General features: G+C 38.7%; 1 protein-coding gene across 7 annotated transcripts in view; it reads right to left on the reverse strand.

Annotated features, from left to right (window-relative positions):
* SOAT1 (sterol O-acyltransferase 1) overlaps nt 1-22,081 on the reverse strand; it is a 61,134-nt gene that overhangs the window by 32,900 nt on the left and 6,153 nt on the right. For 2 of the 7 annotated variants that reach the window (XM_070384865.1, XM_070384866.1), the window contains 3 exons: nt 16,422-16,683; nt 15,939-16,067; nt 2,248-2,306 (listed from right to left, as the gene is read on the reverse strand). In XM_070384865.1, coding sequence (XP_070240966.1) covers nt 2,248-2,306; nt 15,939-16,062 — 183 coding nt within the window. In that variant the 5' untranslated portion in view covers nt 16,063-16,067; nt 16,422-16,683. Of the gene's footprint in view, nt 1-2,247; nt 2,307-15,938; nt 16,068-16,421; nt 16,684-17,665; nt 17,767-22,081 lie in introns of those variants that run through there. The other 5 variants (XM_005901553.3, XM_070384864.1, XM_070384868.1 and 2 more) reach the window with 4 other exon arrangements.

Here is a 22,081-nt window from a genome sequence, read left to right on the forward strand (position 1 = left end):
GGACCTTCCCAATCCAGAGATCAAACCTGGGTCTCCTGAACTACAAGCAGATTCTTCACTGACTGAGCCAACAGGGAAGCCCACATGCATGTAAGCTGACTTCAAATACAAGGCAGACCCCCCTTTTAGGGGGCTTCCCTAGTGGCTCAGTGGTAAAGAATCTACCTATCAGTGTAGGACATGAGTTTGATCCCGGGTTGGGAAGATCCCCTGGAGTAGGGAATGGCCACTCACTCTAGTATTCCTGACTGGGAAACCCTACGGGCAGAGGAGGCGGCAGGCTATAGTTCACGGGACAGCAAAGACACAATTTAGCAACAATATAAATGTGTATATGCATGCATGCACATGTGACTAATTAATAAATGAAAACAGGGCTATTTCATCTACATCACTGGACATTTATATATTCAGGTTGGCTAATCAATTTTGGAAGTAATCTTACTGGGAGAAAGGGAGTCTGTCTGCCTTGCATTTGAAGCCAACTTACATTCAGGCACACATAGTAGTTGATTTTTTTAATGAATTAATTGACTATTTTTGGCTGCACCAGGTTATTGTTGGTATATGGAGGCTTCTTCTAGTTGCCATGAGCAGGGGCTATGCATCATTGCAGAGCAGAGGCTCCAGGCTCACAGGCTGCAGCAGCTGCAACACATGGGCTCAGTAGTTGAGGTGCATGGGCTTAGTTGCTCTGAAGCACGTGCAATCTTCCTGGACCAGGGACTGAACCCATGTCCTCTGCACTGGCAGGCGGATTCTTATCCACTGTACCACCAGAGAAGTCCTTCATTTTTTTTAAGTGTTCTTTGTTCTCCAGATTTCCTGAAGGCGCTGGTGAATTCAAACTTGTAGAACTGTTTCCCTTGCCTGAAAGGTCTTTGTTTGTTTACTTACTTATTTATTGGTTATACTGAGCAGCTTGCAGAATCTTAGTTCCCTGACCAGAGATTGAACCCAGGCCACAGCAGCAAAAGCATTGAGTCCTAACCATTGCATCACTAAGGAATTCCTGAAATCTCTTAATGTGGTTTGCAAATTGATATTTCTATTTGTTCTATATCCCTAACAGGGAATCTCTAGTTTCAGATTCAATGTTTATTGAAGGCCCATTATTCACTATGAACCATGACAGATACTTTCATAAAGTACCTACACAAGCACTTATACAAGCATCAACTGTATCATGTTCACTAAAACTGAATTTTACTGGTAAAAGATGTATGATAGCAGAGGAAAAAAATGATAATCTGGTTCTTAGGCAGAATGACAAGATGGTAGATCTTATTTTCCTGTTCATCATAGTTCAGTTCAGTCGCTCAGTTGTGTCCGACTCTTTGCGACCCCATGAATTGCAGCATGCTAGGCCTCCCTGTCCATCACCAACTCCCAGAGTTTACCCAAATCCATGTCCATTGAGTCAGTGATGCCATCCAGCCATCTCATCCTCTGTTGTCCCCCTCTCCTCTTGCCCCCAGTCCTTCCCAGCATTAGGGTCTTTTCCAATGAGTCAACTCTTCGCATGAGGTGGCCAACGTACTGGAGTTTCAGCTTCAACAATGGTCCTTACAATGAACACCCAGGACTGATCTCCTTTAGAATGAACTGGTTGCATCTCCTTGCAGTCCAAGGGACTCTCAAGAGTCTTCTCCAACACCACAGTTCAAAAGCATCAATTCTTCAGCGCTCAGCTTTCTTCACAGTCCAACTCTCGCATCCATACATGACCACAGGAAAAACCATAGCCTTGAGTAGACAGACCTTTGTAAGCAAAGTAATGTCTCTGCTTTTAAGTACGTTATCTAGGTTGGTCATAACTTTCCTTCCAAGGAGTAAGCGTCTTTTAATTTCATGGCTGCAATCACCAGGCTTCTAAATTCAATTCAAGGCTTCTAAATTTCATCTGCAGTGATTTTGGGGTCCAAAAAAATAAAGTCTGACACTGTTTCCACTGTTTCCCCAGCTATTTCCCATGAAGTGATGGGACCAGATGCCATGATCTTAGTATTCTGAATGTTGAGCTTTAAGCCAACTTTTTCACTCTCCTCCTTCACTTTCATCAAGAGGCTTTTTAGTTCCTCTTCACTTTCTGCCATAAGGGTCTGCATATCCTGTTCATCACAGGATAATGTCAACTGATAAGAAAAGTAAATAGTTCTTTAAACAGCTTAACATTAAAAACTGCACTGAATAAAACCGTTTACTCTAAAATCTACATTTTTGTTTCTGGAAGAGAGAATTACTTACCTCTGCCTCTGCTGTCAACTTTATCTTCTTTGATATCAACTGTTTTAAATCAACCCGACCTAAGTAAAGAAAAAATGTAATTTTTAAGTAGATGGGAGAGCTACCCATCAGCATTATTTAAATCATGAACTTAAAAAACAAGCGAAACATGACCAAGTACAAACTTTGGTAAAACCACAAAACATAACACAACTTTTAAAAAGGAAGCATAGGCAATATAAATAGAAGGAAATTTATACATAAAAATGGTAAGCTGTAAAAAGAACACTATTATAGGTACATACCATGCTTACAACTGTATTAATCATAAGATGCTACAAAATCCAATTCTGACAATAACAGGAAATTAGATTCTCTGACGGAGAAGGCAATGGCACCCCACTCCAGTACTCTTGCCTGAAAAATCGCATGGGCAGAAGAGCCTGGTAGACTGCAGTCCATGGGGTCGCTAAGAGTCGGACACGACTGAGTGACTTCACTTTCACTTTTCACTTTCACGCATTGAGAAGGAAATGGCAACCCACGCCAGTGTTCTTGCCTGGAGAATCCCAGGGACGGGGGAGCCTGGTGGGCTGCGGTCTATGGGGTCGCACAGAGTCGGACACGACTGAAGCGACTTAGCAGATTCTCTGAATAGATCCTGTAACTATGACTAGTAAAATGTACAAGCAACAACAGAAAAATCAGATAAGTTGGATTTCACTAAAATTTTTAAAAAATCTTTTCTGCTCCAAGGGATATTATCAAGAAAGTTAAAAGACACAAAATAGGGGAAATACTTGCAAATCTGATCAGGAACCTGCATACAGAACACGTAAACAACTCTTACAACTCAACGGAAAAGACAAACAGTCCATTTAAGTGTCTGAATAGACATGTCTCCAAAAACGATACACAAATGGTTGATACCATTTGAAAAGATGTTCAATATCACTGCCATCAAGAAAATGCAAATCAAAACCACAAATATTGCTTTTTTACACCCAGTATGATGGCTGTAAGTGCTGGTCACTGTACACCTCAAGCTTATACAATGTTATGTGTCAATTATCTCAGCAAAGCTAGAAAGAGCTGCACCAGCACGAAATTTTGAGAAGGACTGGATGTGACAACTGTTCCGTTACGCAATTAGAGAAGTGTTAATACATGCTTGTAAAAATGAAGTTTGTAAGAGTGGAACTACTTGGTACAAATAAAACAGTTTAAGTGAGGAGGAAAAATTTTGACCACGATACGGAGAAATTAAAACCCTCTCACACTGCTGCTGAGAAGGTAGTGCTTTTGAAAAAGTCTGGAACTTCCTTAAAAAGTAAATACTGAGTTATTACCGTATGAGCCAGAAATTCCACCTCCTAGGTAAACACACAAGAGAAATGAGAACAGACTCCCTGTTTTCATTTATAGAAAAATTTTAAAAATCCAAACCCCCTGCCCCCACAAAACTCTAACAAAATCACCCACTACCCTATGGTGTTTGAGTAACTAATATTTTGGTAAATATCATCTGTTCTTTTACTTTGGTAAATATCAAATAGTAATATTAAATATTATAAATATACATATTATAAAAATGGAGTCATTACGCACACTGTTTTCATTTGTTAGACTGTTAATATCTGCATGTCTTACATAGTCTTCTACGTCAATTTTATTGGTCTACTATTTTTATGACTGAAATAAAACTTATTTAATCCTCTATTTATATCTTTTCACAATAATCACCTTGGAAAAAAGGCATGGAGAATGTGAAGGTCCAAAATACATCTAATAAAAGCCCTAAAATGAGAGAAAAAACTTGAAGCAATAATGGCTGAAAACTTTCCACAAGTGTTAAAAAATGCCAGTCCTCAAAGGAAGATCAAAGAATCCCAAGTTGGGTAAAGATATATGATAGTAAAACTGTATAATACAGAGTTTTTTTTAATTTATCTTTTACACAAAGGTTTATTTTAAAGCAAACTACAAAAAGCCCTTGAAAGCAACAAGAAAGAAAATATCACCTTCAAGAGAACTGCGATTATGCTGGTATTGACTCATCAATACCAACAACAGAAGAAGCCAGAAGGCAGTGAAGTAATACCTTTAATCGTTGATAACAGTGGAATTTATGACTGGGAAGGAGGCTGGAGGTCATACCATGAACGGTCTGTATCACAACAGCTTTGAGGAAATTAAGAATTTTAAGCAAAAGAATAAATGATCTGATATTAGAAAAGTCCACTCTCTGGCAGGAGAGAAAGAAAGGATCACAGAAGTGAAATACAATAAATCCTGACAAGAAATAATACTGCCATAAGTCAAAACAATGGCACTGGGAGTGGAAAGATGATAAGTTTTGATGATATGGTTCCTTATTAAACTGGTATCAAACTGGTACCTTATTAGGCAAGAAATATGAAGGTGAAACAAATATCCACTTGATTTTTCTATCAGTTGTAAAAAATACTTTTATTTAGCTCTCTACTATGATCAGACCATGGATTCACAAATAAATGAATACAGAAGCTTCTTTCCTTCAACTAACGACCACAGGGAGATGGGGAAGAAGACACCAAAGATTAATTCTCACTACTGTGCATCACTTCCAAAAGGAATGTGTCTATCCATAAATAACATCACCACCATTTCAAATTGGTTTGATGAGTCAGAGATTGGAAAGCTGGGAAACTTTTTCCCAGTTAGACTAGAATCTCTGAAGGCCCCACTCCAAGTAATAGTAACGTTCTATAAAGTCAGAGAAAAATACATTTAAAATTCATTTTCTTTCACCTTAAAATTAACCTCATATAACATTCAGAAGAAAATTACTTTCCTGCTATCCACCAAAACTTAAATGTCATAAAAATCAAAAGAATAATGCCATAAAAGCGAATATCCAATGATTTAAGGATCTATATACAGACAACCAACCACCTGAGTAAACTCAAGGCTTCTAAATTTCTAAAATGTTGACTCGGAAGTAGTGATAAACAAGGACTGAGTGCCTTGTAGTGTCTGAAATATCTGTCTAAATCATTAATATCACTGTTAACTGATCATTAACTGTTAATACCTACTAGTAGACCTAAAGATAAATCCTTAAAGAACACTACTCTCGATTTTTTTTTTTCCTAACCTACTGATTTCTAAGAAGTCAGGCTTGAGACATTTATCTTCATTAATACTACCTCACACTTGTAGAATCTACGACATTGAACTGAATATTTAAAAACGCACTCCCTGAAGTATCAAAAATCTAATCTGAACCAGTTTTAATGAAGACCTTCCTAAAGTTAGCACCTTTTAAAAAGAGAAAAAGACTGTACTATACATAATCTTTATGTTAAATAAAAGATTACTGTACTGTGCTATTATAATACTTTTATTGATATTAAAATGTAAATGAGAGCAATGGGGCCTATACTAAACAGCTCCAGAAAGTTATGCTTTTCTACCTGGGCTGCTTCTTCACGACTTTTCACTAAATCTGACTCCTGTAAAATCCTATACTTATACGACTAGGCCAAATTTATTGCCAGTGTTACCCAGAAGGAAAAGACAAATAACCAAACTTATTAAATTAGTAACTCACTTGTTCATTCAATTATATATTTACTCATGATGTAAAAATCCTCTGAGAACCCAATACATTCAGGATAGGCATGTATTTCAACTGCCCCCTCCTTTAGGCTCTCAGTAGAAATATGCAAACACAGATAATTACAATACACAGAAGGGCTGTGGAATCATGAGGGTGGAGTGAGCTTTTGCAGAGGAAGTCAATATTTGATATTTGAGTCTCAAATGATAAGGAAAAATCACAGTGAACAGGTACTCGGAAAGATTATCTCAGGCAATGGAAACAGCATGAAGACTTGTAAGGACTTGGGTCTTCTGGGACTTGACCGTGAGTCACATGCCTCCAGGTGCCAAGCTCTCTCAGCTTTACAATACTGTACTTACGTCTCCTGCACTGGCAGGTGCATTCTTTATCACTAGTACCACCTAGGAAGCCCTACTGTACTTAACAGAGGCTTGTGCTAAAGGGCAGCTTTTAATTCCTTACTTTCTAGGTTACCAGTTACTGTCTAGATCAAAGCTGTCCAACAGATATATAAATGTGAACCACATATGTATTTTAAAATTTCCTAGGAGCCACATGAAAAAGGAAAAACAGATGCAAGTGAGTCTTTGAAATGTGGTATGTATTTTACAACTATAATATTAAATCAGTTCAGACTAGCAACAGTTCAAGTGTTCAACCACACCATACTGAACAGTATAGTCCTCGATCAGGGATCAGCAATTTTTTTTCTGTAATGGGCCAGAGAGAACTTTAGGTTTGGGGGGCCATATGGTCCAGAAGCGCTACAGGCATAAATGAATGAAAGTGGTTGTGTATGACAACTTCTGTTCTAGATGGCTAAATTTACTCTAAGTCTGGCTGACATACACGCACAGTTTCTTTTTATAATCTCATGGGACTATGGTGAACAAGGCTGGTGCTTCCCTCACAAGGGTATGTGTCTCATTCCCCTTGCCAGAGACTGCTTCAAGAATGGGCATGAGTACTCAGTTAGAGATGGCCCACTTATAGTTACTGAGAAGAGTTTAGAAGGAACTTTTTTATAAATGTGTCAACAAATTTAAGAAAAACAACAAAAGATGGTGTAGATTTTAGGGCTAGTAACACACAACCAAAAACTGCTACTATCCTGAAAAGCCAAGGAAAGCCAAAGAGAACACTTTGGAAAGAACTGAATAGAAGTGATGGTTACCCAGCCCAAAGGAAACTGACATTACAAAAACACTCCTTACTCTCTGCCCTTGGATCTCCTATCAGGGCTGTCCAACCCAACCATGACCAAACCCTACCAGAAACAAGAGGGCATGGGAGCCATTGGATTGATTGTGCCCTGGGAGGCTGACGCTATGGACTCTAAGTAGGGTAGAAAAGAATAAAGAGGCAAAAGGAAGACAGCCTAATTTATAACCTAGTTCTGGCCAATGAGATATGAGAAGTCTGTTGGACAGTTTCTAGAAAAGATTTCATTGCTCTAAAAAGAAACATAAGGAAACAGATTTTCTTCTCATGGAAATTATTCTTTTGCTTTCCCAGTTTTCTTACCCAGCCAAGAGTTACTAACCCTCTGTCATTATTTCCATCCTTCCCTCATCACCACCACCAATTTCCTGAACCTGCCAAGCCATATCCCAATCCCAGATATTGCCTATCTGCTTTTTCTGATTCTGAATTGCCACACCTTGCAGAAATAATATAGAAAATAGGCCCACTATATAAACTGATGCTGTCAAGTCTTAACCAGGCCTGCAATAAAAAAATGTAGTATCTGTCTTTGCCTCTTGATGAATTTCTGTAACATTCATCACAAGCATAGATCCAAACATTTTCCACCTTTTTCAAGTCCCAACCTTACCAGGCAACCTTACCTTCAATTGATCATTTTAGGTACCAACTCCTAAAATATCTTGTATTTTAATGTTCACTATCTTTAATCCTCTTCTCCACTACTCCTGTGTCAGAGAAAGGGGTAGCCCATCTCTTTTTCAAGACTAACCCTTTAAACTATTGCCTTGATCCTTTTTAAGTCTTTTGAGAAACTGTTCAAATCATTCAACACATTGAGTAGTTTATAGCACCCACATTACACTCAGAGACAATGCAGTCTTTAAAATTTTGCTGAAATTATATGGATGTCATCAGTGGTACTCAAAATCAAATCTGTGAATTTTTGTCCAGTAGTACATGTTTACTTATCATTTTAGAAACAAATATGTAACTGAAACAAGCCTATGACTTTACAGAATTTATTGCTTAGGAGGAGGACTTTTCAGTGATCTTTATAATAGTAAATAGAGTACAGAGATAATGGCAAAATTAAAAATAACTGAAATTTTGGAAACAATGCCCTTTGGAAACAAATGGCAGCTCTTTCCAACGAACCTCATCTTTTGTGACCCATGCTGTTCTTTTCAATACATGTCCTAGAAAAGTGATTTATACTTTCTATCTTCACTTTCTCACTAGTAATTCATCCCCAACCTGTTTTTGTAACTCCTTCTTTTCTGGAGTCACTATGGTCTCCAAATTTCCAAATCCTCATCCTTGTTAAACTTGCTGCAAGGAGTTCCCTGGAGGCCTAGTGGTTAGGATTCTGGACTTTCACTGACAAGGCCTGGGTTCAACCCCTGCTTGGGGAATGGATATCCTGCATGTCATGTGGTAGGGCCAAAAAAAAATAAAAACTTGCTGCAAAATTTCAATATTTATAAAATGTTGATTATACCTCATCACATTTATTCTTTATAACAACCCAGTGAGATAAAAAGATAGCTAGGGGCTTCCCTGGTGGCTCAGTGGTAAAGAATCCATCTGCCAATGCAGGAGACATGGTTTGATCTCTGATCCGGGAAGATTCCACGTGCAGAGGCGCACCTGAGCCCATGCGCCATGGCTGCTGAGCCTGTGCTCTGGAGCCCAGAAGCTGCAACCAGAGAAGCCACTGTATACAGAGGCCCACGCATGGCAACTGGAGAGTAGGCCCTGCTCACCGCAACTAGAGAAAAGCCCGTGCAGCAACAAAAACCCAGCACAGCCAAAAATAAATAAAGGACAGCTGGTGTCATTTCTATTTTCAAAACAAAGAAATCAGATTCAAAGACACTAACCATCTTGCCCACAGTCTCATGACCAGTAAATAAATGAGCCTGGGGGAGGGAGGAGGGTTCAGGATGGGGAACACATGTACACCTGTGACAGATTCATTTTGATATATGGCAAAACCAATACAATATTGTAAAGTTAAATAAAATAAAATTTTAAAAAAAAATGAGCCTGAAGTAAAACCCATCTTCTGATCTCTAGCCATAGAGATCAGGAAAAAAAAATATTGATCAGTCATAAAAAAGAATGAAATTATTCCATTTGCAGCAACATGACTGGACCTAAAGCTTATCATACTAAGTCAGAAAGATAAATATCCTATGGTATCACTTGATGTAGAATCTAAAATGTGATACAGATGAACTTACTTACAAAACAGAAACAGGCTCACAAACTTTCGGTTCCGGGGGGAAATTTCAATCCGGGGAAGGGACAGTTTGGGAGTTTGGAATGGACACGTACACACTGCTATACTTACAATGGATAACCAACAAGGACCTATTGTATGGCACTGGGAACTCGGCTCAATGTTATGTGGCAGCATGGATGGGAGGAATGCTTGGGGGAGAATGGATACATATATATATACATACACACACACACACACACACACACACACACGCACACACACACACGGCTGAATCCCTTCCCTGTTCACCTGAAACTACCACAACATTGTTGATGGGCTATAGCTCAAAACAAAGTAAAAGTTTTTAAAAATTCATTAGTTACAATTTAAAAAATCAAGTGCTACTTATAGTGACTAAATTCTTAAAGATGACTAAGGACTACATGGTAGTGACTAATAACCATGTTTCAAGTTTCACTTCTTTTAGCTAGTGTTTCTTTGTATCTTTGTGGTAAAGTACAGAATTAGCTAATGCGTAGGCACTGACTAGCAAGTTTTTACTTCCTAGAGAAGTTCAGACTCATTTTAAAATCCTGGTTATTTTCTAAAAAATTCTCATTGACTATACCACAGAAACCTTCATCCCAACTTTACCTTGCTCTCCACATAGATATATATAATCTAAAACCATCATGGGAAAGCCATCCCTATGTCCATAGGATGGATGCGTTTAGGAGTAGTCCTTGAAAGAATCAATCATTTATCAATCTTAGAAGCAAAAGGGAGATTAAAAAAAAAAAGTATAATCCATCTAAATCCTCTACTGCTCCACTGACCTCAAAAAACCTTTCAAAATTCTCTACTAGTCACATCTACACTATTGCAGAGAAATGGAATCTGAACTAGAAATGAGGGTGATAAGTATTATACAGAAAAGGAGATTTAATAAATAATGTTGAAACAATTGGGTAGCCATTTCAAAAAACTGTAAATTAGATCCCAGCTGACTTATTATTAAAAATAAATTCCAGATGGATCAAACATTGAATCTTAAAAAACCCATAAAGGTAAAAAAAAAATCATCCATTTTCCTTTTTCATAATTTTGGATGATTTCTAAGCATGACAAGACATCTAAAAGCAATACAAGAGCTATGTGATCACATAAAAACTACACATGCGCACTATCAGCAAAGTCAAAAGATAAACAGTTAAAAATACTCATAGTGTATGATAGTCAAAGGGAGGAACTGCCTTAACATAGAAAGAACTCTTCACAAAAACAAAAGAAAAATAACAGCCATCTGATAGGGAACAAAAATGGGCAAAAAATAATGGACAGGGCTTTTGAAGAAAAAATATAGTATATATATATGGAAAAAGTTTTCTGCCTCATAAGTCATAAGAACAAATTCATGCTATATGACACTGTTTTCCACCCTTCAAATTAGCAAGCTTAAAAAAAGATTAGCAGACATATTAACAAGAGTACAGGGAAACAATATAGATGGCAGGATAAACTGGTATAACATTTTTAAGAAAGACAGTAATATCTAAATTTTAAAAGAAAAAACTCTTTGATCCTGCGATTTCACTTTAAAGAATGTATCCTACAAGTACAAGTAAGCAAGGACATGGTTTCAAGGATGTTCTCTGCAGTACTTTTTATAGTCTAAATTCGTGGAAGCAACCCAGATGTCCACCCAAAAGGGACAAGTCAAATTACTAAGCATTTATGCAACAGGGTTCTTTTGTAGCTCAGATGGTAAAGCCCCTAACAGCAATGCAGGAGACCCACTTTGATCTCTGGTCAGGAAGATGCCCTGGCGAAAGGAATAGCAACCCATTCCAGTACTCTTGCCTGGAGAATTCCATGGACAGAGGAGCCTGGCAGGCCACAGTCCATGGGGCTGCAAAAAGTTGGACTGAGCAATTTTCACTGTGCAACAGAAGTGCTACACAGATACTTTTAAGACAACTTCACTTACATATATTGAATTTAAAAGTTTAGAAAAAGCAAATTGCAGAAAAGATCCCCAATATGATTCCACAAGTAGGAAAAAACAGAAAAGCAAAACAGAATTACTTAAGGGAAGAATTATTACTTTATAACCTTCTACAATATTTGATTTTTTTAAAAAAGAACATACATTATTTAAAATTTTAAAATTAATAAGCACAGTTCAGCCATTTGTTTCTTAATTAAATCAAACTGTTTTTACTTCTTCAACAAGGACAACTGAAGAGGAAATAGCCCCAATCTATCATGAGGACAAAAGTAAGTTCATCTATATCTTAAAGGTATAATATTGGTAAACTGCAAAGGCAATAAATGGACATACCAATCTCACCTGGTCTATAATTTTTAAGCTATAAACAGATTTCTATCCTACAACTGAAATAACCCTGAACTACACTACTCAACCAGAGCTAACTTTGATTTATTTTTTGTCACCACACCTGCATCAACTGTATGTGTTGCCCATATACGCAATGAGAGGAATTGGTCCTATTACCATTAAACTTTTACAATATCATATAATCTTATTTTAAAATCAACAGAGATAACTTTTAATAGAAATGTTATAAGGTTTGTCATAGATTAAAAAATTCCCAGCTAGTGTATTATATAGCAGGGAGTTCCTAAATCTACTTCGGACCTGCAACAGAAGAGCTGCCAGCACCATCAGCAAGAAGATAAACGAATACCTTTCTGAACTTAGTGAAAGAATGCTTTAACAGCTGCTCTCCTTGGTTTTGCCTAAGGAAAAAAAAATCTAAGTATGTCTGACGGCTATAAGTCATCCATATAGGTACTGGGTTGGCCAAGAAGTTTGTTCAGTTTTAAATAAAAATAAGACATATTTTTCATTTTCACCAAGAACTTTATTGAACAACCTATTCACTAACGGAACCAACCCAGTAAGCAGTCAGTCAATGACTGCATATATAGTTAAGACTCCAAACCCTATCTGCTTATTTCCTTCTGCCTTTCCAATTTTGTCCTCTTGTCTGTAAAAGAAAAATAAAAACAGCACAAATCCATCTCTGAACTACCTTCTCACCCCACAATCCTCTACAAAAATGAACAAAACACCACACACATAACACTGTACAGTCTTAAGTCTATGCCTTTGAAACCCATTCCTTTCTACCTGGCTTTCTTAAAAGCCCCTTCCCAGTCTCCTCCTCAAAGATCAAAGTGAAATTCTACCTCCTCTGTGAGACACTCCCCTTCATTCTAAAGCACTGTCCCCCCTACTCCCACTGCAGGTGGTCTCCTATACCATTTAGTCACTGTATTTATTTAATTCCTTTTTTTAACATAGGACTGTTAACTCACTCTTTTGACCTTAAAAGCTATAAAAAGTACTAATTAATATTCAATAACTTTATTGCTGCTGGTAATTATGCCTCATTGTACAAAGCCTTTTTTCAAGTAAAGTGGAATCTGTCATCTCTCAAATGCCATAGAGTTTATTCAAAAGGTTACATAACATCCATGACTGAAGAAAGGCTGAAGAAATAAAATAAGCACTCTCATATTGCTACTTGGGAGTGCAATATTTCCGGAGGGCGATTTGGCAATACTCAGCCCCAAAATCTTACAGGCATTTATTCCCACTGACCTAAAAACAATTTCTAGAGGCTTCTCTGGCAGTGCAGTGCTTAAGACTCGGTGCTTTCACTACAGAGAGCATAGGTTCAATCCCTGGTCAGGGAACTAGGACCCTGCATGCTGCCTGATGGGGCCAGTTCAGCCAAAATAAATAAAAACCATTTCTAGGAATACAGCCAAGGAAAAAATCATAGACACATGAACTTCTGTTTATCTGTACTTTCTAAAACAAACATGTTTTGGTTTTACCCTAAGGGGAAAAAATGTGTTCTCAATCTACTTAGTTGATTAAAGCTCTACCTAGACCAGTCAGTTTTATGATTAGATGCATAAACTGAATGAAGGTGCCAAATTACACAAGAACAATGATATTCACTTTTTTTCATCTATTTTTGCCAAGAGACTCTCAATTTTTACATAAGGCAGGTTGTTCTCTCTGTTCAAACATTTATGTACGTATCACAAAGAACCCTAAAATCAAATAACTAGAAGTCTACTAACCAAGTTAATATTTGTTAAACACTTAAAAATAGTGCCTGGTATATGATAAACTATTAGTAGTTATTATGATGTATGCTCAAGTCACTGAGTCATGTCCAACTCTTTGCGACTCCATGGACTGTAGCCTGCCAAGCTCCTCTGTCCATAGAATTTTCCAGGCAAGAATACTGGAGTGGGCTGCCATCTCCTCCTCCAGGGGATCTTCCAGACCCAAGGACTGAACCTGCATTTCCTGCATTGGCAGGAAGATTCTTTACCAATGAGCCACCTTGGAAGCCCCATTTATCATCATATTACCTTTACTCATTAATCAGCTATCAAATGAACAATGTAGCAAAATAAAAGGCAGTGAAAAATAGGTATTATCTGTAAATTAATAGACAGATAGACAATGTTCTCAACCTGATAAAGGGTACCTGCAGGAACCAACTGGAGAAGGCAATGGCACCCCACTCCAGTACTCTTGCCTGGAAAATCCCATGGACGGAGGAGCCTGCTTACTCCCCCAAAGTGAATCATTGTTAAAGTAAATGGAGAAACACTATTTTCAGATCAGCATTACTTACATTAAAACAAGGAGAAGCTCAGACTTCTTGTTTCAGGCTAAATAATTCAATTTTCATTATCCGCACTAAAATCTGAACCGATTAAAACTTAATGAACTAAGACAATAAGGAGTGCTGAAAACATGTAGAAGTTATGCATGTTTAAATACATGTATAAAGTATTTTATACATGTGAAAGAGTGAAAGCAAGGTCCTTGTAAGCCCTGCTCAGGGGCCCATGACTGATCAGACTACTTCACTAGAGGACAAGAAACAAGCTTCTGTTGAGTTTTACTAATTACCAGGACTCTGCTAGGTGCTTTAAGTTTTCTGTCTTTATATTTAAAAAAAAAGAAAAAAAGAGACACAGAGAGAAAATCATCCGATAGCAGAAAGTTTCAATAAAAATAATGTGATTTAGCACCCAGTCCCTAAATCATGGAAGGGGAAGGTTTCTAACCAATGTTGGCTCACCATTTTGCACAATTTTCACATTTTAAAGCCACACTAAAACTAGCTCATGTGCAAATATAAGTATTTCATAAATAGCTAATTAAGAGTCCAACAATCAATAAACTTCATTATGCAAACTTAAGCAACAACATTTATATTCTTGATCCAGTGGCTGCATTTAATTTACAATTAAATTTGAACAGGAAAAGCAAAAGCTTTTCTTTATGAAAAAAGTCTTAGGATGCCAAAGATAACCTATCTCAAAAAGTTCCACACCTATCTGTTAACCAAACAAGCTTCAAATTTCAAATCCTCACTGAAATCAAACCTATACAAATGTCACAGCAAAAATAAATAGCCTGATGCAATAGATGACAACAAGTGAAGTTGTGTTTACCAGTCTATCAGTCTTAAGCATAAACCTTGACCTTAACAAACAAGTACTGTGTCAGTCTTCTTTGCATTCATGTTAAGCAAACCTGGACATGAGAACTAACACAATTCCCTCATCTGTCTCTCCCAAGATTTTTACCTAGGTTATGTACCCTGCTAATTATGCTCATTATGCTAATGTCAGCTATTAAAAGAGTAATTAGTAGCACTTATTTCTAATAATCTAATTATGTTAAAGCGGAGAGAGGGGTTCTCATGCACTTAACTTGGAGCTTCACAAGGGCAAACACATCTGTACCGATCACTGCTGGAGCTGCACCACTTAGCAGAACACCAGTAAATACTGATAGGAATCAGGCAGTTGAAGAACTGAATAAGATGAATGAATGATGTCTAAAACATAGTAGATACCCACAAACTGTTCAATGAATCACTTTAAAAGGGCTTATTTTTTAGTTTCTTTGTTATCAAATACATAAAATTAAACCATACACTGCAAACTCCACTTTCATCAGTAAAGCTCACCTCTATTATGAGAGGTGCAGCGATTCACATACCAGTGTCACAAGCAGTATCAAAAGCGGCTCTGACTGGTAACGAAACCGAAGTGTTCCTTTCTATTCTCTTAATTTCTTTCTCTCCTCTGCACTTTACAGTGCCTGCCAGCATATCCATTTTTAAGAGCTTAAGAGGGACTTTCCTGGTGGTCCAGTGGTTAAGGTTCCAAGCTTCCACTGCAGGAGATGCAGGTTTGATCCCTAGTTGGGGAACTAAGATCCCGCATGCCTCACACCACAGCCAGTTAAGAGCTGCTGCTGCTGCTGCTGCTGCTAAGTCGCTTCAGTCGTGTCTGACTCTGTGCGACCCCATAAATGGCAGCCCACCAGGCTCCCCCGTCCCTGGGATTCTCCAGGCAAGAACACTGGAGTGGGTTGCCATTTCCTTCTCCAATGCATGAAAGTGAAAAGTGAAAGGGAAGTCGCTCAGTCGTGTCCGACTCTTAGTGACCCCATGGACTGCAGCCTACCAGGCTTCTCCGTCCATGGATTCTCCAGGCAAGAGTACTGGAGTGGGGAGTTAAGAGCTAAAGAGATGGTAATCCTTGTTCAGGAACACTGAATTTGCTCCCGATTTCATTAATTCACCTCAGAAAAAGTAAAAGCCTCACCATTAGTAGGCGCCTCTTGGGACTCCTCTGCAAAGTCTCTCTGGCCTTCTTCCTCTTCCTCAGCATGGTTACTGGACTTCGATAGCCGTTTTCGTACAGACATCTTTTCTTCACCCACTACCATGCTGTCTAGGAAAGAAGATATAAAAAGCTTTAAACTAAGGATATGGCATAGGTAAATTTCATAATATCACCATATTTAAGGAGGTGTGAATGATATATTTTCTTCCTTTTGTTATACTTTTAATCACGTTTAAACATTTTCTGAGTACAAGATACTGTAACAAATAATGAAGAAATCAGTCTTGATAAAAATCATTGGCTGGTTTCAAAACAGAGCCCCCATTCTTAAAAAAAAAAAAAAGGTTGAACAAACAAGGCATAAGTACATAAAAAATTAAGAATTAAGTAAAGGGTAAGTTAAAAGATGCCACAGGAAAGAACACGATAAATAGTCAAGTGGGTGGTAAGAATGATACATACCTGAAGTGCAGAGACAGAAGAGATCATTAAGAGGTGCAAAGGTTTCATAGGAAAGAAGGTATGTGACCTGTGTCTTGAAGGATGAGAACGGAGGACTCCATGGGTGAGAAAGGGTGAAAGCAAGGTCCTTGTAAGCCCTGCTCAGGGGCCCATGACTGATCAGACTACTTCGTTAGAGGACAAGAAACAAGCTTCTGTTGAGTTTTACTAATTACCAGGACTCTGCTAGGTGCTTTAAGTTTTCTGTCTAATCTTCAAAATTCTGTCAAAAAAAAAAAAAAATCCTATTATTACTCCTGGTTCACATATGAGAAAAAATAAGGTTCCAGGTAGTTATGGTCAATGCCTTCCACACATACACCAGGAACATACCAACAGCTGGACTAGTTTATTAGGAATGTGTATCATGGGAAACTGTGGGGCATCCCAGGGAGAGAATATTTGAAGCGATTTATTTAGGGCTTGGGATCTGACTAAGTGATTTTGGGCAGAGTCCAAAGAAGCAGGGGTTCACTCTGGCTTGAGGGTTATCAGAAAGTGAGGACAGGTTGATGATTGGGTATACCAACAAATCTTCTCTATAAGGAGGCAGAGTAGAGGGTGGCTAAAGCTGCGACTGGCAAAACAGCAACAATCATTCCCAGTAGACTGGGGAGACAGATGCTAGATTCTTTGTGACTTGGGCAAGCATTGATGATTACATGATCTTATTCTTATCTTGATCCATCATGTTGACAGAATGGTCTTGTCTAAAGCTCACGTTCAGTGAAACCATTTATGTTCAACAGAATACCCTGAAGACCTGGCTGTCAAGTGCCAGGCTCGCCCAGAAACTCCAAAGCCTAGTTGATTGCACCAGAGCAGCTCCAGGACTATTTGCTTCTTCTCATGACAGTAACTTGTCCAAGACCACAAAGCTAATGGCAGGGTCAGATCAGAACCTGGATCAGATCCAAACTACAAACATCACCTGCTGTTTGGATTCTTTTTTCTTAAGTCGATAATAGAAAAAGATTTGAAAAAAGAGCTGGGGTCAAACTGTAAAGACCTAACAAATTAGGACTTTTTTAAGGCAGTGGTAACCCACTCCAGTACTTTTGCCTGAGAAATCCCATGGATGGAAGAGCCTGGTAGGCTGCAGTCCATGGGGTCACGAAGAGTTGGACAGGACTGAGTGGCTTCACTGTCTCTTTTCACTTTCATGCACTGGAGAAGGAAATGGCAACCCACTCCAGCATGCTTGCCTGGAGAATCCCAGGGACGGGAGACTGGTTGGCCGCCGTCTATGGGGTCGCACAGAGTCGGACACGACTGACGTGACTTAGCAGCAGGCCATTTTAAGCACTGACAAACATAATCAAAATCAAATTTTAGGCAGATCAATATCAAGACTATAATATGCTTACTCCAAAGCAGTGTTTAACTATACAGAAGTTTTTGGCAGTCTAAAGCAAAACATAATAAAGTATTCACTACATTATTTTAAAATCGTAAGATTATGGTCTTTTAAAACAGTTATGTTAAAATGCCCTTTACATACAAAATGGAGTACATGGTGAATTTGATTGTTTTCTTAAATACCAATGCTTGGCAAAGTAAAAATCTGACAAATCTAGATCACTTCCCTTCTATTTTTTTTTTTGTTGTTGTTGTTGTTGAAATCAAATGAAGCAGAATTATGGAATAGTTCCAGGTAGAGCTCAGTGGTAAAGAATCCACGTGTCAAGGAGGAGACATGATCCCTGGGTCGGGAAGATCCCCTGGAGAAGGAAATGGTGACCGCTCCAGTATTCTTGCCTGGGAAATCCCAGGGACAGAGGGACCAGGTGGGCTACAGTCCAAGGGATCATGGATACAATTTGGAGACCGACATATCAAGTAGAAATTTTAGGAGAACAATAGATTCAATTAAGAAGAGAAACCTAGGGAAGAGGTCAGGGTTACTGGTAAATTTAAAATCATTTGTGTAACACTGACAGAGGAAGCCAGAAGAACATCTAATTCTTCAACGCGAAAGATTAGAGAACTGACAACTAAACTCTGAGGGATGCCCTCTATCTAGTAAGACAACAAGAGATAGAAAAGAAATCAGGGACAAAGAAGAGAGAAAGAAAAGATGCAAGAAGAACCAAGATGTTTCAAAAAGGAATTATACAGGGGTTAACAGTGTGGAATTAAAAATAGGGACTCTTACTTTTGAGTCCTTACATGTTTTACATGTATTATTATTTTAATTTCAATATAATCTTTAAAGTAAATACAACTATTTTATTCCCACAGTATTGTCTTTGGTCACCATGTCTTCCTATATACTCTTTCCTGTCTCAAAACATAGTTTAGGGAGGTGATTTAGTTTACTCCAAATCATAAAGGGATTCAAAACTGCAGAAAAGGGATTCAAAACCAGAACTACTGGATTCCCCAGCCTCTACTCTAATCAGCAGGTGGCCCTGACTCATCTCCTCCACTAAGGTTTCTTTGATCACCTCACCTTCCCCTGTGGTCCAAACGCACCTTGTGTGTCCTGTCACACTAATACACTCAGTGGGCAATACTATCTGCCTCTCCCACTCAGCATAAGCTTCTTAAAGACCGGGACTAAATGGGATTTTCTCTTTGAATTCCCCAAATCTAGTGGGAAGTATTAATACAGAAAGTGATGTATCAGTTAATACCACAACCAATTATTCTGAGTAATACGATACAGTTCTCTAAACTTAAGAGAATAAAGAGGAAAATCTACAATGGAAGAGCGCCAATGAGCGCCACCTTCACGGTTAACAGCTTTACACCTTCTACTCAACAGTAAGATTGACAGCTGTTCTTGACTGGGGATGGGGGCCCCACAGACTAAGGGTCTGGGGAAGCTACTTTGGATATTTCAAATATAAACTGAAATAGACAATTTTACATTTGTCACATAAAGCAAGCAATACAGGCTATGTCACTTTGCTTGTGGCTTGAGACTGTATCAACTCCCTGAGAAATCAGTAAAAGAGGTTAAAGAAAAAAAACAAACAACCAAGTTTGACAAACAAATGCTGTTAAACTGATCAAAAGGGGAAAAAAATCTAAGCCTGAGTACACCGTAGCAAAAACTTACAAGGAGTCCTTGGTGATGAGACTGGGAACCATCAACCTAGCGAGTAAGGCCTAACTTCACAAGCTAAAGCACAAGTACTGAGTTTGCACAATTACACTGCCACAGATCAATGGAGTGAGCCAAAGAAGAAAACAGCAACTCCTCATAAAGACCTTTATGTCATAGTCTATACTAGTATCTTTGCCCTCAGTTTCCTCCATTAGCAGGAAAAGAGAACCATAAGACAGCAGGGAAAACTCAAGATGTGGTATCACAATACCAAGAGGTAGTCAATGTCTCTGCTCTATTACACTGCATCTTCACGTAAATCCTCCAACCCCTGAATCCTACATCTAGAAAGTTAACTACTACTGCACACACACAAAAAGATAATAAAATGTTGGCACTCTGCTGTGTATTAACAACCTAGTTTAAAAAATTAACTAAGTGAATGCAATCCCTACATATCTATGCCCTGTATGCTACATGACACAAATATAAAGTTGCATTGTCCCTCAAATTCTACATGTTTGCTCTTAATAGGTGTTAGATGATGGCAGAGTTCCATAATTACACACTTTCTCAAATGCAGCTCAAGCATCATATGGCTTCCAAGAAAACATTAATAAATTCTGTTACTGTCATACACACAGAATTTAGGAAGGAAAACTATCACCTAAGCTTCATCTCAATTTTGACCAAATCCAAGATTATGACAAGATGTCTGAACTGAGTCCCTCCTGCTATCCATGTCAGTAACAGTACACGACTGTTGCGGCAGAAAACGGAAGGAAATTACAGTAACGCTCAGTTCAACTGTTCCTTCCTTACAAAGGTGGATCCCTTCAGCCTCTGTGTGGAGAGCAGACCACAGGAGGGCAAGAGTGTAAGCAAGGGAACGCCTTGTAACCAGGTGAGATGAAGGAGAGAGATGAATTTTTGACTATTCATTTAGATGGGACTCTGAATCCACTCTTACCAATCTAGACACAGGCAAACTACTTCAGCTACTGCAAAGTTAAAAATTCAAACTGTCATTAATTCTAAGTGGTTTCTAGGTGCTGGCATGAATCACTGCCCTTGTATGTGAGATCACTGTCTTTTCTTGCCCTTCTATTATTAACAACACAGGAGAGGAAGTTATCCTCCTCATTTTCTGTTATTTCCAAGTTACTGTTCCTCCTTCCCTTCCTTAAAATAGGTCAGTCAGATTATCACACCTGATACTTCTCTTTGTATGTACTGTCTTCCTGATCACTCCCCTCGTTTACTAAGAATATGAATACATCACTCACTCCTCCTGTCTCCCTTTCAGTAACTCTTCCACACTTTTTTTTACTTCAACATCCATGTTCCTAGATCCAAGCTCCTGGTCTCCAAGTTCCTAGACTTCCTTCTTTCTCCAAAAAGCTGTTCTTATGTCCCAGTCAAATCCTCCCCTAGAACTTACTGATACCAACAAGTGCACCATGTCCATAATTCTAATTTCCAGTGGCTAACCCTCTGATCACCACCAGTTCACTCACTATGATACCCTTCTCTCCTCACCAGACCCAGATTTCCCTGAGCTCCAGACTCCTATCCAAAGGCCTACCGGACCCCTTTATGTAGGTAGATGTCCTATGGGCATCTCAAACTTCAACAGGACCAAAAGTGAACTCCTGATGTTCCGGCCAACTCCATTCTTCCATCTTTCCTAATTCAGTTACTGGAACTAGCAGTCAGTCTTTGCCCAGATTAAAAACAAAAAACCCATATTATCCTTCTTTACTTTCCCTTAACCAAGCCAACAGCGGGCCATTTTACTCTGCCTTCAAAATATATATCCCGTTCTAACATCTTTTTACCCCATCCACCACCTTCAGCACAACCTAAACCACCGACCCTTCTCACTGTAGTGGCCTAACTGGTCCCTCTTCATCTTCTCCCTTCTGGTCACACAGGGCCCAGAGTAAACTTTTTAAAAGGTAAATCTCAGCAGATCATTGCCCTACCTCAAAATCCTTTAAGCACCGAATTGTTTCAAGTCCTCACCACTGTCGAGTAACTCCTCCACCCATGATCTGCCATTCCCCTCCCTGGCCTTCATCTCCCTACCCTCCACCTTCTACTACAGTTCTCACTTGCTCTCCTCCTGTCACTTTGGCCTTTTGCTGTTTCTTTGAAAATCCAACATTATTCCCACTTAAAGGTCTCTGCTGTTGCCGCTCTCTGGCTCATCTCCCGCAGAACCCTCAAAGATTCCTCCTTTACTTTGTTCAAGTTCTCAAATGTCCCCTCCCCAGGGACTCCCTACCTACCCCCAACTAAAATAAACACTCACACCCACTTTAGTCTTATTTCCCCTGCTTTATTTTTCTTCAGAGCATGTATGGGCTAATACATTATAGTGTTAATTGCCTGTCTACACCATGAAAAGACTAATCCCCATGAAAGGCAGAATTCTGTCTTTTCATCACTTTATCCAACTATCTAGAACTCTGCTTGAACAGTCGGTACTTAATACGTATTTGTTGAATGAGTTAATAGATATCAAGCATTTTCACACAGTAAGAAAATAAAACAACTTCCTTTCACA

This window comes from Bos mutus, chromosome 16, assembly GCF_027580195.1.
Source record: "Bos mutus isolate GX-2022 chromosome 16, NWIPB_WYAK_1.1, whole genome shotgun sequence".
In the NCBI taxonomy this organism is placed as follows: Eukaryota; Metazoa; Chordata; class Mammalia; order Artiodactyla; family Bovidae; genus Bos; species Bos mutus.